A 15,049-nucleotide genomic window follows, 5' to 3' on the forward strand; every position below is an offset into this window, starting at 1 on the left:
CCCAAGGGCAGACGGTAAATTCGAAGGATTGAAAGTCCCACACCGAGAAGGCCGGATAGCTTCCGAAGGAAGTCGAACAGTAAACCGTTCGATTACCAACATCGACGGAAGCGAAGTGTACAATTTCGATAGATAACGCCTGCTGCGCGGCAGCGAGCGGTCGTGGTGTGGGTCCTCGATCTCACCGCGGTGGCTTTCATTGGCTCAGGCGGGCAGCTGTGTGTTGTTCGCGACCCACTTTACTCAACTTCACCTCTCCTACGCCTGGCGCATTCTGAGCAACTTGAACAACGGAAGGCGCGCTGATGCTTATCTAATCTGTCAAGGCTCGTTCCATGAGATCAGCATGCTTGGATTGATTAACGTGGACAGTTTTCCAGACGATACCGCCTCATTCTCCAGTGGTTGAGCGATCACCTTTCCTGTGTGCTCGCCATCGTCTTTGCTGTTTGTAGTCGCTGTTACTGTTATTGTTACTATCGTCGTCGTCGTCTATCGTCCTCATCGTCTATCGTCGTCAGCTATCGTCGTCGGCTATCGTTTTCTGCCTTCTGCATTATGAATGGCACATGCGCTTTTACCATCTCGGTCTATTACGGCGATTTCCGTCCTGGGTACCATATTTCTCACCTTCGGTCGCTGTGCTCCACTTTGACTGGCCTGAATACGGGCCATGTTCACGTTTCTCTGTTCACCCCAAGTGCTGAGCCTCACGCTGGGAAGCTGGGTGATGGCCCCACTCATCCATCACCTCTTTCCCGCTCAACTCGGATTTCACATAGAAAACTTCTTCCGCTAAACTTCTCCTCAAATCTCCAACGCGAGGGCTGAGTGGGACGAAATCGACGGCCACAGTGTCTCGCAAAGAGCGTCACATCCTCAGGTAAGTTGATTATAATCATTTTCGTCATCCTTTTCCACTCATCCGGACCACGCGCACTGGTGAGACCATCCCTGATGAAGATTCACAGACGTCGTGGACTCTCCCACCTTCGCCATGGCCAAGTCAGATGGCCCGCTTCGCGATGTGACCCAAGTCGCCATCTGCCCCGATCAGAAGGCGCTATCCCAGATACCCTTCATAGAGTTCATCATCGGCACCAATGGAATCGTCATTGTCAATCCGAAGACGCCGAGTCTGACTCTCTTCACCCGTCCCTTCAAGAACGATCCCGCCAGCGCCACCAAGACGATTGCGCGCCGCGCTACCGAGCTGCTCAATGCGTACTTCGCCATCGTTGATGTGGCCCACGAGAAGAATCTGAAGGCAGCGCGGCAACCGAGCAAGGCCTGGGGCTTAGCATTGGAGTATCTGCGCACCAAGAACTGGCCTGCCTATTCAGTTACAGATGAGAAGATGCAGCTGGCCATGGTAGCCTTTGCGGATGCCCGCATGCGCTACCTCGATAACGGTGGCAGAGGAAAGAAGGTTCCCCTCAAGTCAAGCTTCTTCAAGACCCTCGCCGAGTTGCTGGACAAGTTCAATGAAATGCGTTACCCTCCCGCTCTGCCTCTCGAGTGCCAGACCTCCGAAGACGCCACTGCTTCTACCGCGCCATCAACGCCAGCCGACCTCCCCTCCCGTCAAGCTACCCCCGAAGGCACAGAAGACTCCCTCTTCGTCAGCAGTCCCGAGCCTAACGACCGCACCGCTGCCTCTGGCCCCTTGCCTCTTCAGCATGATGACAGTCTCACGTTCTCGCTTTTCGAGGAACTTCAGCAAGTGAAGGACGATTTGGAAGAGGTCATGGCTACAATCGTGGAGATGGAGAAGAAGAACAAGAAGGAGAAGGAGAAAACCAACGCATGGTCTGGTGCGCTGTACTCCCGGTCATGAACGAGCTCCGGGAGCTGCAAGGTCAGCCGGCCTAGGGACCCGACGACTGCGAGAAGTATCTTCTAGGCCAGCTCTGAGACCGATACATGTTTTCGGGCCCTTCCGTCATGTGCATTCGGCAAATGTTCTACCTCTGACGAAAGTTATGACGATGATACTTGGGCGATGGGGCAAGAATCACTGGTATGTCTGAAAGAACGCGATAGCAAACATAGAGTTTTATTAAGACGGAAGTGTTCTCCGTAGTCTTCCTATGTACTTCGTGACTTTGATGAAGACGACGATGGGGGATGACAGCAGGGGACGACACGATAGACGACGACGATAGCGATGATAGCGAAGACGAAAGCGAACAGGAAATATGGTCGCTTGAGTATAGCATACGGATTACACGCGTGCATGTGGAAACTGCCTGGATAGCTGACTGACAACGTCTAGGTAGCAAAACTCCTCTAAATATACAGGGAGATCCATCATCATACCAACTTTGCAAAGTCTTTAATATTCTACATGGAGTACGGTGAGGAAGGAGGCTGATGTAAAATTATTTATTCAAAGCTTCTACCAGGTAAGAAACATGCAGAAAAAAAAAGATTGGGGTGTCGCCACTACCCTGAGTTGAACCCTGGCCTTCTCGCTCTTAGCGAGGGGAGATTTTGAGGGCCCGATCGGGTTATGTACTTCGTGGGCGCGCTACCACTCCGAAACCTACGGCGCGATACCTCGTCCTCTCACATTGGGTTGCGAATTTGGGCAGCCAACCCCCTTAAGTAGGCTGTTGCCTGGGGCGCAAGGCACCCAGCCACGACAAAATTTCCCAATCGCGTGCACTTTGTGCAACCCCCCAATCACCAGCAGCACTTCTGACTGCAATGTGGGCCTTGCCTCTGAGGTACTAATGCCAACATTCTTCTGAAGTCTCCACGACTTTGCTCCCAAATGAGCAGTTCCATCAGTCTGTCTCGTAGATCAATAATTTGATGCTGGCAGAGCACTAAGGTTGACTGAGAACTCGTGTCAAAGTGTATTACTTCTCCCCTGCCCATCGTCGTTTGAGGTGATCTTCATGTTCTTGTATAGCGCTGGATACGTTACAAATTTCGGGCTGCGGTTGGGCGTCCTGGGAATAACCTGCAGCTTGCTTATGTGTGCAAATTCTCATGAGACTTCCACTGGGACGACGGTATTACACGTCATCATGCGATGGCATTTCCAACCCCCTCGCCTCGACCTACGTGGAGGGAGTGGAGGTACGCAACAATAGCGAGGAAGACTACAGGAGGAACGATCGCGGGAAACGACTGTACTGGAATGATTGCTGACTTGGATTGGACAGCCTCGTGAAAAACATAAGGTCGCGAAGTACTTATTCTATGTCAAAGCTACGTTCGGCTGCGCGACAAGTCTGGCAGTGTTCCATGGTTGCGATGAAAAGCTGGAAGTAAAACCGAGATGACGAGAAGATTCTGCACCCTAGCAAGGGGCGACTCGTGATTGAGCAGAACCAAGAGGAAGCTGTGGCAGGCTTATTATGGAAGATGTTGAGCTGTTCGTACGCATGTGATAAAAGAAGACTGAGGCTCGAAAATGAGAGACAAAAACACAGAGGTATTGCCACCACCTGATACGGAACCCTGACCCTCCTACATTTAGCAGGGCGAAATCTCCCGAGGGCCCGATGAGACATCATTACCGAGGTGGGCGCGCCATCTGTCATCCATCTACAGAGCCATTCCTCTTCTCTGAATTGGGTCGTGGCGAGTCGACCGGACAACCCCCTTAAATACTGCCGCCTGCGGCAGCAGGCAACGAGCAGTCCAATTTCCGGCTTAACTAGCCGTTCGCAGGGAGTTTGCTTTGAAGCTGTTGCGCCAAACATCGCGCATGGAGCAGCATCGCCAGCAACTCCACCACGTCGGCTCCCGGCGCTGGCTTGCCCACCACACGACGCATCAAAAGCAAGCAACTGCATTCCATGCAATAATGGTCTGAAAACATATTGAATATGACTGAACTAATCAATTGAATACTATGAAACTACCGAAGATTGTCTATTTCTCAAGTCTTACGCCATGTCGAAACTCCGTTCATTACCCATTTTCCAGGCCAAACATGACGGCTTTTTACTTGGTCGGAGGCAGAGGCTGGGGAGTCGGCTTGGGAGGCGGGCCAGGCTTGGGCGCAGGCTTGGGAAGGAAGGGTGCTCCGAGAGAGGGAGAGTTTGCCATGTTGTCGAGAGTCTTGGCTGTCAAACGTCTGTTTTCTGCTTGAATGTTATGGTGCTTGGCTTGTGTTGTGTGTGTTTGTTTGAGAAAAGAAGCTGCTTGACTTGGGCTTTCCACGAGACATTTATACTTATAAACTACCATTCCATCGGTTCACCGCAGAGTAGTTCCTCTCTAAGGTGCCGTGATTCATTTACAATCCAACAGCGCTCCAAGTGCCTTACATGCCGAGTGAATGACATCCAGCCATTTGGCATGCACTGTGTCGCCTTTCGCGGGATATTGCTCTGTGATGAATTGCTCACCGCCTTCTATGCTCTCGGTTGGCGTTGCGAGGGCGTATCTGTGGTTGGTGGCTTCGTCGAACGCCTTCCGCGTCCTCGGGAGCATTTGATGAGCGGGTTTCTGGTCGCATAGCAACACCAGGAGCCTGGCCGTTGGAGTCTCTCTTCCTCTTCTTCCACTCCCTCGCCTCCCACTCCCTTTCTGTCCGCTCTTTTGCGATATCCTCGTTCAACTCTCTCTGCTTCCGCGCTCTCTCCTCCTGCTCCCTCTCATTTTGCTCTCTCTCGTTCTGCTCCGTCTCCTTCTGCCTTTTCTCCTTTTGCTCTATCTCCCTCTGTTCTCTCTCCTTATGTTCCCTTTCCTGCTTGATCCTTTCTTTCTGTAGCATCTGCTCCCGATCCTTTTCCTTCTGCTCCCTCTTCTTCCGCGCTCTCTCTGACTTATCTAATTTCGCTTTCTGCTCCCTCTCCTTACGCTCTTCATCCCTCTGCTCCCTCTCCTTCCGTGCTTTCTCTATCTTCTGCTGTTTCTCTTTCTGCTCCCGCTCCTTCCGCGCTCTCTCTTCTCGTACTTTTTCTATTCTCTGCTGTTTCTCTTCCCTCTCTATCCGTTGTTTTACCTTGTCCTCCCACTCCCTCTGCGCTCTCCGCGACTTTTGCAGTTGTTCTTTTATCTCCTGGAACTCCTTCTGCTTCTGCTTCCACTCCCTCTGCTCTCTCTGTAGCTTTAGTCTCTTCTCTTCGAGCTCCCTCTCCTTCACCTCCGTCTCCTTCTGCGCTTTCCACTTCCGGTCTTCCTCCCTGCTTTCCTCAACCAACTGTCTCTTTGTCGATTCTTTCCATCGTGAATGGAGCGGATCGCTTGCGATAGCCCATCGTGTCTTGGCTGGGAACGTAAGCTCATCCGAAATCGCACCTCGATTCTTCGTCATCGCAATCCACTTGTCAACATTTTCGACAAACCGCCTCTGGCTGTGATCGCCCTTCGTCTCTGTTGGGTCGCCGAGATATCTTTCGCGGGCGGCCACATAAATGTCAACAAGCTCACGGATCTGCTCAGGCACAAGTTTTGTCTTCTAGATGGGGTTGGTTTTTCCGAGAGTCATCTGAACCTGCTGCCACGTCAATGGCATCGTTTGGTCCATTTCCTCTTGGTTGTAGAGTACACTGAACGCTGCGGGAAAAACCCCTTCGACGTGGCCAGACACATGGCGGGGCATCTGGGCCTCCGGCACGCAAACATCGGGGCCCTTCGGATCCAAGTTGTCATCACAGGCGCCCAGAGCAATGGCTAAGTCGGCATTCCTGTAGGTGATGACGTCCGCTGGGAGGTCGAGTCCGGGATGCCTGAGGTATCGTTGGATGCGAACAAGCTGGCCGCTGGTGATTATGTTCACACTGGCTGGGAATCTCGGGGTTGACGGCCCTGTCTCAGAAGACTGCAAATATCATCAGCAAGTAGAACGACAAGGTATTCGGAGTAAAAGGGCAGCAGGTTCATACCGCGAGGCCCGTTTGGAAACTTTGCGAAGAGTTCTGGCCGATGATAGAAGACGACGTGTTGGGGCTAGATCCCCCATTTTCGCCTTCGGCGCGGGATGATGCCATCTGCTCTGGGCCAGATTGCTTCCAAGATCTAAAGTGAGGCAATGGAGCTATACATTACCAGCAAACCTCGTGGAACAGACAAAGACTCGTTTGCAGGTGCCACCGAGCAATAAAAGAACAGAATCTGGCGATAACAAATGCTTTGAAGCCAATTTGTGTCGTATGAAAGATGCCTTTGGTAACAATTACAAAAGAAAACAAAAAGAACCCAAAAAGGCCGAAGTTGATGTCTCTGTGTTGGTTGCTGCTTGGATGTGGTTACTTGTGAACAGAGAAAAGGAAGCGCGATAAATTCAGTGCCCAGGGCCGAGTGTGGTTCCAGTGCCCTCGGCGAGAGCGTGGTGCCCCACACAGGAGGATGCCACTGGCCATCCATTTGCCTCGTCTTTGACCTCAGCTCTCACCGGGAAAACATCGAACTATGTAGGGCAGCTACCTGGCTTCATTGGCACCTGCCTTGGATGCTGGCAAACCCCCAGGCAGTCTGGTCTTCTCCCCACCGCACAACACATACATAGATCCAAAGTGACTCGATGACGATTTGGTCTGTAGTCCATCGTTGCATCAATAAACCCTCTACGATACTCTCAGCAGCATCTCACATCGCAAGATTGTCAGGTGACCGTTCATGCCCCATCCCGCCGATTCGTCGGGTTGCGAGGATGGACCTCTCGTCGTGTATGTGTAGCACATCGACATGATTTTGACGGATCGCAGCATGACATGGCTTGTCCTCCGACAGAGTCCACTTATGTGCTCTCCCCGATGTCTGTCGTGGCACGGAAGCATTCATCAACCACCATCCATGGGTGGACGATGCGCTGAGCTCGGGTTGAACGACAGGGGGCTGATCGTCAAGTTGGCACGATATCATAAATATTTCCAATTGTCTGGCGGGACAACATTGACATATAAAATGGACCCTTCATCGACCATCGCAAACAACCAAGGAACTTGAACAAAGTATCAGAATCGAGGCTGAACTCTCAACCGACGATGTGCCCTGCCAAATGGTTCGCCTCAAATTCAACCATGGCATCATTGATGTGCACTCGCATCAGGCCGCAAGATACGCCATCCCCGAACGAGAAAAAACGACTGACCAAGTCGCGCGAATGGACTGACGATGGGAGAATATTCCATGGAATCTGACTTCTCTCAGGCACCCGTGCTACTTTCGGACCTTTTGTGCATCTGAGACGGTCGAATCATGTTTCAACGTCTGATCTCTCCCCCACGATCGTGCAATTGCAAACGCCCACGAGCAAAACAGCCCCAAGATACCGAGCGCGAGTCGTCCTCCAGCCGCCAGGACGAGTCATTCTGTTGCGGAGCTGGGCTCTCCAGTGCTTCCGGGACGCCAACGTTTTGTCTGCCTTGTGCCGCAAGTTCGTTTAACCACCCTGGTTCATATCACGAACCACACAAATGCTCCTCGCCCGGAACGAGAGATGGGCCCCGAGCCAAACCCAACTTCGCAGGCTCCACTTCAATCGCCGGGATTTGCCAAATGTGTTTGGGAAGCATCCCCCGCAGAACGGACTCTCCGAGCATTTCATTTTTTGATCACGATTGGCCTCCGCCCTTCCCCCACAAGCCGCACGCTAAGCAGGGATGGATGCCAGACAGCGGGTGAACAAAGCTTCAACGCTCGACCTTAACCCACGGCGTGAACCGCAACACCATCTACGCCCCTCTCCCGCGGGTGATCAGTATCCTCGAAAAGACGCACCCATCAGAACAATTCGATTCTCAGGGCAAAGGGGATAATTATCATTGATTGTGCCCATCAGTTTGACATGAATCTGTCAACGGTGGCGGCGACACAAGGGAGTGCAGCCTTCGCCAACTGCCGATGGCACGGACGTCCTCCCCCAAAAAGGCTGGAGAGGTAAGCTTTTCCAAGCTTTATATCAGTCCAGACACAAGCGCTAACCTTCTTGGCAGCCTCACTCTGTTAGGCATGGAAGCCAAGCCATGCGAGCTCTGGAGCGAACCCACCCATCCATGCCAACCATCGTTAGAGTTGGCGAATCTGTGTCATCCGATCGGATCCGAACTCAGAATGCAGGGGAGAACGCATTATCCCGCTAGAAGGGTGGGAGGGCACATCCAAGAGGAGCGGGTAATAGAAGGGTTGCAATATACATAAGTTGTTGAGGGGGTGCGCATTCTTTTCGTATATCGTCTCGTCGCAGACGTTCGCAAGGGAACGAGGTGTGCGATTTCTCTTGCTAGACGCCACGGGAAATGGTACCACGCCATACTGGTTCGTCAACAGCACAACGATAACCGTCGCCATGACCGGCGGCGACGCTGCAGTTGCAGATGCCTTCCAGGCCGGTCGCATACCGCAGGAGATCAGCGTCGCGTACCTCGATGAGGATCGGGATACGCCGTCGATGGCGGCGTCCATCGCCATGTTCGTGTTGACCCTGGTGGTTGTCAATGGCCGCGCCTTTTCGAGATTTTTCCTGAGGAAAAGCTTCGGTGTTGATGACGCGCTTGCTGTTATCGGAATGGTGAGGACAAATTCAAGGTGGTGACTGAGTACTAGTGCTAATACGATGGTGACCAGGCGATGTTCATTGCGTTTGTGCCTCTATGTATTATTCTCATCAACATCGGATCGGGTCGGCACTTTGAGTATATCCAGTATGTTATGACGCAGGATACCCTGGAAGAAACGGAAATTCTCGATTTTACGGCGCATCTTATCTATTCGACGGCGTTGCTTTTCTGTCGGTATTCTGGACTGGCGTTTTACTATCGCGTGTGCGGAATTCACAACGGGTTTCTCCGATCGATCAAAGGCCTCGCAGGTTTTCTCTTCGTCGGGTGGCTGACGCAGATGCTACTCATCGTCTTCCACTGTCTACCGGTAACAGCCATCTGGCCGTACGAGTGGCAAACACAGTTCAACCAGTTCAAATGCTTACCTTGGGGCTTTGTGTACGGAATCAACTCCGCCGTCTCGTTACTGTGCGACTTTGTGTTGTTCGGAATCCCGGTTGCCATGCTGAGGATGCTGGAAATGACGAGGAAGCGCAAGATCCAACTGGCCTGCATCTTGCTTCCCGGTATTCTGTAAGTCGGATATATCTGCCCAGGAGAAGAGCAACAATTAACGTGAGCAGTGTCGTCGCCATCTCTGTTGTCCGTCTCATACTGGTCATCAACGGCCAATGGCAGCCCGACCAGTCATGGATTTACAGCCCTTTGCTAGCGATTGAGGTCGCTGAGATTGGTGCAACACTAATAGCCCTTTCTATTCCGGGAATCAGGCCGCTGGTAGAAGAGACATACAACCGTGTTATTATTTGGACAAGCAGACACTTCCCGTGCTGCTTCCGGAGGAGAAGAGACGACATGCACGGCGGCTCGTGGGACAGCGAGGCATCAACCTGGCGAAATGACCCAACACCTAGGCAAGCGGACTTCAAAATGAAGGATATCGAGGAGGTCCTCGGGCTGGAGCTTGAGGCTATCGAAAAGTACGAATCAAAAACGAAACCAAAACGTGTAAGCACGAAGCTGGACAGGGAAAGTAAGGTGGCAATTAAGGAGATGATGGAGAACCGCATATGAAGTAAAGCCACGAGCGGCACCCGAAAACATGGCTCGGCACAAAGCCTTGACTTTGGATCACAGGAATTCTGTTGGGCGATTCTTTCAGTAACAAAGATCAAGTCATTCTTGACTTCAGTACATAGCACTTTACAGGGTGTCCGCAAACGATGGCATCAAACAGCAGACGAAGTAATGACAAAACATGAATATTTCCTTTCTCACGAAGATCCATTGATCCCACAGACTGATGTCGCATTCCAAAACGCTGTCACCGCTAGCCAAACGCAACATGAGCGCAAAACATCGCCAAGCCAACACCGTGACCCAGCTGACAGCGCTATGCCACAAAAGCCCACGTAATCCATCGTCGAACCTCCCATCAGCTGAACCCGCGGCTCCCACACAGAAAAGAGTCATCCTTCCCGCTTCTGTTCAACGAGTCCAATAAAGTCCGCCCCTCTCAGCCAATCTCCGACGACAAAAGACGACCAAAAAGAGTTCCGATGGCTGACGATTAGAGTGGGGACCCTCAATCGACGCCGAACAAACGAAACAATCGAAGCCAGCCCAGCCCAATCTCCGTCCTCCCCTCGCGATATGCTTCCAGCCAGTCTTTCGCACAGCAAGCGCCAATGTGGTATGGGCTTGGACTCAACCTGGATGCCTCCCAACAAGCTCGAGGTTTTGTTCCTGAAAAGGTGCAGGGCAGCAGCTGGTTGGGTGGGGCTTAAGCGAGTGCTAAGTGGACGCTAAAGGAAACACTGAAAGAAGCTAGCGGGGCCGCTGCAGCCGCTGGAAGTCTATTCAGCGGGTAGCCCCCCCCCCCCCAGCACTGGACGAATCCCGCTCGCCCGCTGGAGCCCGCTGGCCCGTCACCCAAACGGTGGTGCAGCACCAGGCAGCCCGGGCAGCACCTGCAGCACCAACCAACGTCAACCTCGAGGTCTTGGGGCCTCCCTAGGGCGGTGTCCCACATCCCGTATCCGCTCCCGAGCCCGCTGCATCTCTCCGTCGCATGTCCATGACCGACCATTCTTCGAGCAACAACAAAGTGCGTGCGCTGCATCCTGACTGCCAAGTCGACGTGCGCATTCTTTGAACCTCATCAGCGTCTTTCTCGGGCAGATGAGCGCCTCCGTGGGACGCGTGTGAAGCGTGGCAACTCAGACCTCGACGGGCCAAAGCAGCAGCAACCATTCAGAGATTAGACGACGCAACCGATGCCAGAACCATCACTCGGCAGAGTATGCGGGCAAATTTCCTACTCTTGCCTCGAGATACGACGTATTCCAAGAACCTCCAACAATCGCCAAACGCCACTGCGGCCATGGGCGACTGTCCAGTCGGAGTTTCTCCTCGGTCCAATCCATCGGGTTCTCACCCCGCTGGTTACGAAAGCAGCTCCTGGTTTTGGTCTCCTCCTACCGACAAGAAAACGTTGCTCAAATTTCCCATACTTGACTCGAGGGGACTCCTGTTTCATGTTTCAACTCTTGCGTCGGGGTCACCCCGGCTCGCCCTCCAGGAACCGTCCACTCGGCGACCCGAGACAACGTCAAAGGCCAAGCTTGCTGCTTGCGCCGCGGGAAAGCTTGAACCAACCACAGCCCAGCCACATACTCCCTCTTCTCCCATCACCAAACCAGCAAGCCAGCCGCCCCACGTGCCATCGTCGCACCAAGAAACCCGCCAAGCCCCTCCGGAAGGAGGATCTGCAAAGGCTAAGCTTCGTAGCACATCTTGGGAGTTTCTTGGGTGTTTGCCCGTCTCTCTCGGCGCCAACGCCTCCCGCCCCGCAGCGCTCGCCCCCCCCTCTGGCCGCCGCGGCGGGCAGCCGGGAGACGAGCGAACGGAGATACGTCGGGCTTCACCTGACTCTGGGGTGGCTTGGCGACGTTTCGGCGGTACGCCGTTGACCCCGAAGCAGGCTACCCATTATCCCACATACGAAAACATGACGGACTCGTTCCCGCGGCCTGATTTAATTCCTCCGATGTCCGCCACTCGGCCGGAGACGCCGGGCGGCGGCGGCGAAGTGCCGACGCATCCCACACTGCGGGGGCTCAGCGAGGTCAAAAGAGCCTTCTCGTTATCGGAACCACTTTTGAGCGGACGGGACGCCGCGGGAGGTGATTTCATCGCTGTCGCCGGTTTCTCGTCGTCGTCTTTTCACTTCGGCTGATGGGTTGACATCTAGTTAGACTGGGTTTGCGTGGTTGGTGGGAACGGTGCCGACTGGTCGGCGACCTTTGACGCGATCACGATGAAGGGCGGCGGACAAATGGGCGGACAGCGCGTCTTGGCGTGGCGTAGCATGCCGTTTTCCCTTTTTGAAGGAGCAAGGTCGCCGACTGCGAAGATGAGATGGCGTCTTTGACACCTTGGATGCTTTGCGGCAGCTCTTTTTTGTCAAATCTCGAGTTTCCATCTGCATTTACACAATTGAGACGGACAAACGGAGAGGCTCATTGCCGCAGACCTAGTTAAGAGGCCCGATCTGGAATCGCATGCGCAAAGGAGAAATCGCTAATAGTGACCTTTTTCAGCAACAAAGATTGGCCTGAAGGTCTAGCCACGACGTCCAACTTGTCCACCTTGTCCACCTCGTATTCCACCACGGCTTTCAGGCCTTTTTGGGGAAGCCCGCGAACAGTATCAATCTCTTTCAATTTTCTTTGTAAATGGCACCGACAATTATCTGTCAAAGATCTCTTCAGAATCGCTTGTCCTCCATCACAGCAACAGACTCTGACACCGACATATCACTCACCCAAGAGTCAACGACGATGTCGAGACCAAGACCTTGCAATATCCAACCCTCGCCATCCAGCTGGATCCATGAAATGGGTGCGTTTCAACTTCTACATAATCAGACTCAAGCACGGAAAGGCTGACAAGGATTCAAAGCAACATTTCTTGAAAAGGTCGTCAACGAACAGCAATCGATGCTCTCGCCGAGACCCTTGGCCAGCTCGAGCGGCTGTTCATCTCGTAAAGCCTACCCGAGGTCCGGTCCAGCGGTTGAGCTGTCCAATATGCGCACTCGAGCTTCGCAAAGCCCGCAAAAGAACTACACGTTATCAAGTGGCCCTGATGCCACGTCCCAAAGATCAACGACTTCAGATCAACAACACGAACATCATGATTCGCGATAATTCCCGGCTTTGTACCGGAACACGTCCTGAAGAACGATTAAGTGATCACGATATCTGAAGATGTTAAGTTTAGATAATGACAGAGGTCTTCGAGCGTGGATGGATGAGTGATTTCATACTGCATCAATTATCATCATTATACGAGTCCTCATCTACCCTTTGTCGTACTTGACTTATCACGTCCATTCATGCGTGTTAAAGCAATACCTCATGCAAATTCAGTTCATACGATTTTGTTCATACGATGGTTATTTCTCTAATCGAACCCTGTCGTATGGCGTTTCGGAAGGTGGAAGAAAAATAGTTCTCTCATGCTTAAATCTTTATGCGTAATGAACACCGCCCTGCCATTGATGAACCATCAGTGAAGATGCATAGCCGGTCTGGGAATGAAAAAGCGAAAAAGAAGCCACCGGGTGGTTTTGAACCACGAGCACTTGGCAGGCTCGGCGCCACCGATTGGAGCTGGGGCCCTACAGACTCCGACACATGACTCTAACCTGCCCACCAAGGCTTCGCATCCAGTGGCGTGAGGCTCACGTCCCAATCCGTACTAAAGCCCAGTGGTCGAGAGGCCGGGTCATTGGTTCAATGATGCCATGAGTTGACCATTCACCAGTAGTATTGCCTAGTGCTCTCTCACTTTGACGTGCACCCTGGGTCCACTAGTGCGGCAGGCTGTGGACGCCTCAGACCAGTGGAAGCTTCAGCTCTGATCCACTATGTAATGAGCCAGTAAGATAATCGGAGACATCATTCATATCTCACTCCTCGATCAGCCACTTGGAAGGCTCGCGTGGTTCCGCATGGCCCGGCTCTGATTCCTTTCGCGTGCTGGAGACTGACGCTAGCAACCCGCGCCCCACTTTACCTACATCTGAATCTCCTTCGCGAATTTTCATCCTCTTGTTTTTCTTCTTCCTCAACGCACCATACTCATCAAGCCAGGCCGCGGCCCCGATTCGACGCAGCTGGCCAGGTAAGACCATTCTATCATAAAGACCGCCGTTCCAAGCATTATCTGACGCTCAGATCAGGCTCCGCGTACCTTCGCGCGACGATGTCGTTCACTGCCAACACCAATCCCGCCGCGCGCCGGGTCAACCACGACGTCCTCCGCCATATTCCAGGCCTCACTTGGACCATCCGAGCCGACTTCCTGCTGGGCGACGACCTCGCCTGTTGCATACTTCTGAGTCGCCGCCTTGCCAACAAGACCCGCAACTTCGAGCGCAACGTCTACCTCGAAAAGCTCCGAACCCGCCTGGCTTCCATGATCACCGACGCCCTGAACCACGTCAAGCTGGTCCAAGACGGCATTGAGGAATTGCGCAGCAACTTGCCGCATGTTCGCCGGAAGACGTTCTAGCAGCGCGTCTTCCTGACTCTCCGTGTCAAGCGCAGCTGGGAGGTCTACAACCCCATGGGAGAGCGCGAAGAGGAGCTCATCAATCGCTTCGCAGATGCTCGCGCCGACTACCTCGCCATGCATCTTCTGAGCTCTGTAGAGGGCCACGAGACCTACCAGACGCTCCTTGATGCCTTGGATCAGTAGAACGCGTCCAGGCATGATATCGCCCGTCTCTTCGTCGCTCCCACCGACCCCACCAGCAATGTTCAGCCCCTGCTTCTTGACAGCCCTGCCGATAAGCCTAGTCAACCGGTCTCTACAACGACAGCGGACATGGACAGGCCCACTGTACTTGACTCAGAGGTCGCCGTTTGCGCCCCTCTGCCGAGCTCGTCCGAGCCTAACCCGACCCCCATCGTCGACAGCCTACCCTACGCCAGCGCCACGACTCCTGGCAACGCCCCAGCCGCACCCGATGACGAGGCGCCCGTCTCGCGTGCTACACTTCGCTGGCTGTGGTCTCGCATCCTCCCAGGCTTCAATCAGCGAGAGACTATCTTTGAGAAGCGTATTTGGAAGGAGGATGACCTGGATGAGTTCATGCAAGAGTGCCCGTATCCCGTCTGAACATCACCGTGGGTGTAAGGAGAGCTCGAGAAAGTCTCACTCCATGCTTCTAAGACGTTGAGCTTCGTCGGAATTGCTCTGGGAGATTGGAATGCAGAAAGTCGGATTGAATGGGTTTTGAAGCTGGATTAGAATCACTTGGACGAGATGATAGAAGTCAATTCCACCACGTTATATGTTGGTTCCAAATTTTTTCTCAATAGCGTTGGTTCACGTATTTTCAAATTCCGTGGACATTTTCCTTTCGTGACACATCTGCATCATCATCACTATCATGGAGTCCGACAAAGGGCATGCGCGCAAACGAGCTCACCACTTGAGATTCAGTGATGACAGCGGCTACCTCAGTTAAACTGCGCTCTGATAGGTTGAGTCAAGGCAAAGGTGAAAAT

General features: G+C 53.1%; 4 protein-coding genes across 4 annotated transcripts; 3 read left to right on the plus strand and 1 right to left on the minus strand.

The window, feature by feature from the left end:
• Positions 1-997: 997 nt before the first annotated feature.
• Positions 998-1,837, plus strand: CGCA056_v014353 (uncharacterized protein; the record flags this gene model as incomplete). Its single annotated transcript, XM_037329595.1, has 1 exon — positions 998-1,837. One exon carries the CDS (start codon positions 998-1,000, stop codon positions 1,835-1,837), a length of 840 nt encoding a protein of 279 aa, XP_037172492.1.
• Positions 1,838-4,363: 2,526 nt separating this feature from the next.
• On the minus strand, positions 4,364-5,954 carry CGCA056_v014354 (Reticulocyte-binding protein 2-like protein a; the record flags this gene model as incomplete). The annotated part of the gene is made up of 3 exons (XM_037329596.1): positions 4,364-5,398; positions 5,459-5,785; positions 5,850-5,954. The coding sequence occupies 3 exons, from the start codon at positions 5,952-5,954 to the stop codon at positions 4,364-4,366; spliced, it is 1,467 nt and encodes a 488-aa protein (XP_037172485.1).
• Positions 5,955-8,254: 2,300 nt separating this feature from the next.
• On the plus strand, positions 8,255-9,542 carry CGCA056_v014355 (Satratoxin biosynthesis SC1 cluster protein 4; the record flags this gene model as incomplete). Its single annotated transcript, XM_037329597.1, has 3 exons — positions 8,255-8,476; positions 8,533-9,041; positions 9,092-9,542. 3 exons carry the CDS (start codon positions 8,255-8,257, stop codon positions 9,540-9,542), a joined length of 1,182 nt encoding a protein of 393 aa, XP_037172486.1.
• A 4,197-nt stretch (positions 9,543-13,739) lies between these two features.
• CGCA056_v014356 (uncharacterized protein) lies at positions 13,740-14,657 on the plus strand (the record flags this gene model as incomplete). The annotated part of the gene is made up of 3 exons (XM_037329598.1): positions 13,740-14,027; positions 14,079-14,230; positions 14,291-14,657. The coding sequence occupies 3 exons, from the start codon at positions 13,740-13,742 to the stop codon at positions 14,655-14,657; spliced, it is 807 nt and encodes a 268-aa protein (XP_037171681.1).
• Positions 14,658-15,049: the final 392 nt, after the last annotated feature.

The sequence above is a fragment of the Colletotrichum aenigma genome (assembly GCF_013390185.1).
Source record: "Colletotrichum aenigma strain Cg56 chromosome Unknown KSG_Cg56_contig10, whole genome shotgun sequence".
NCBI lineage: Eukaryota > Fungi > Ascomycota > Sordariomycetes > Glomerellales > Glomerellaceae > Colletotrichum > Colletotrichum aenigma.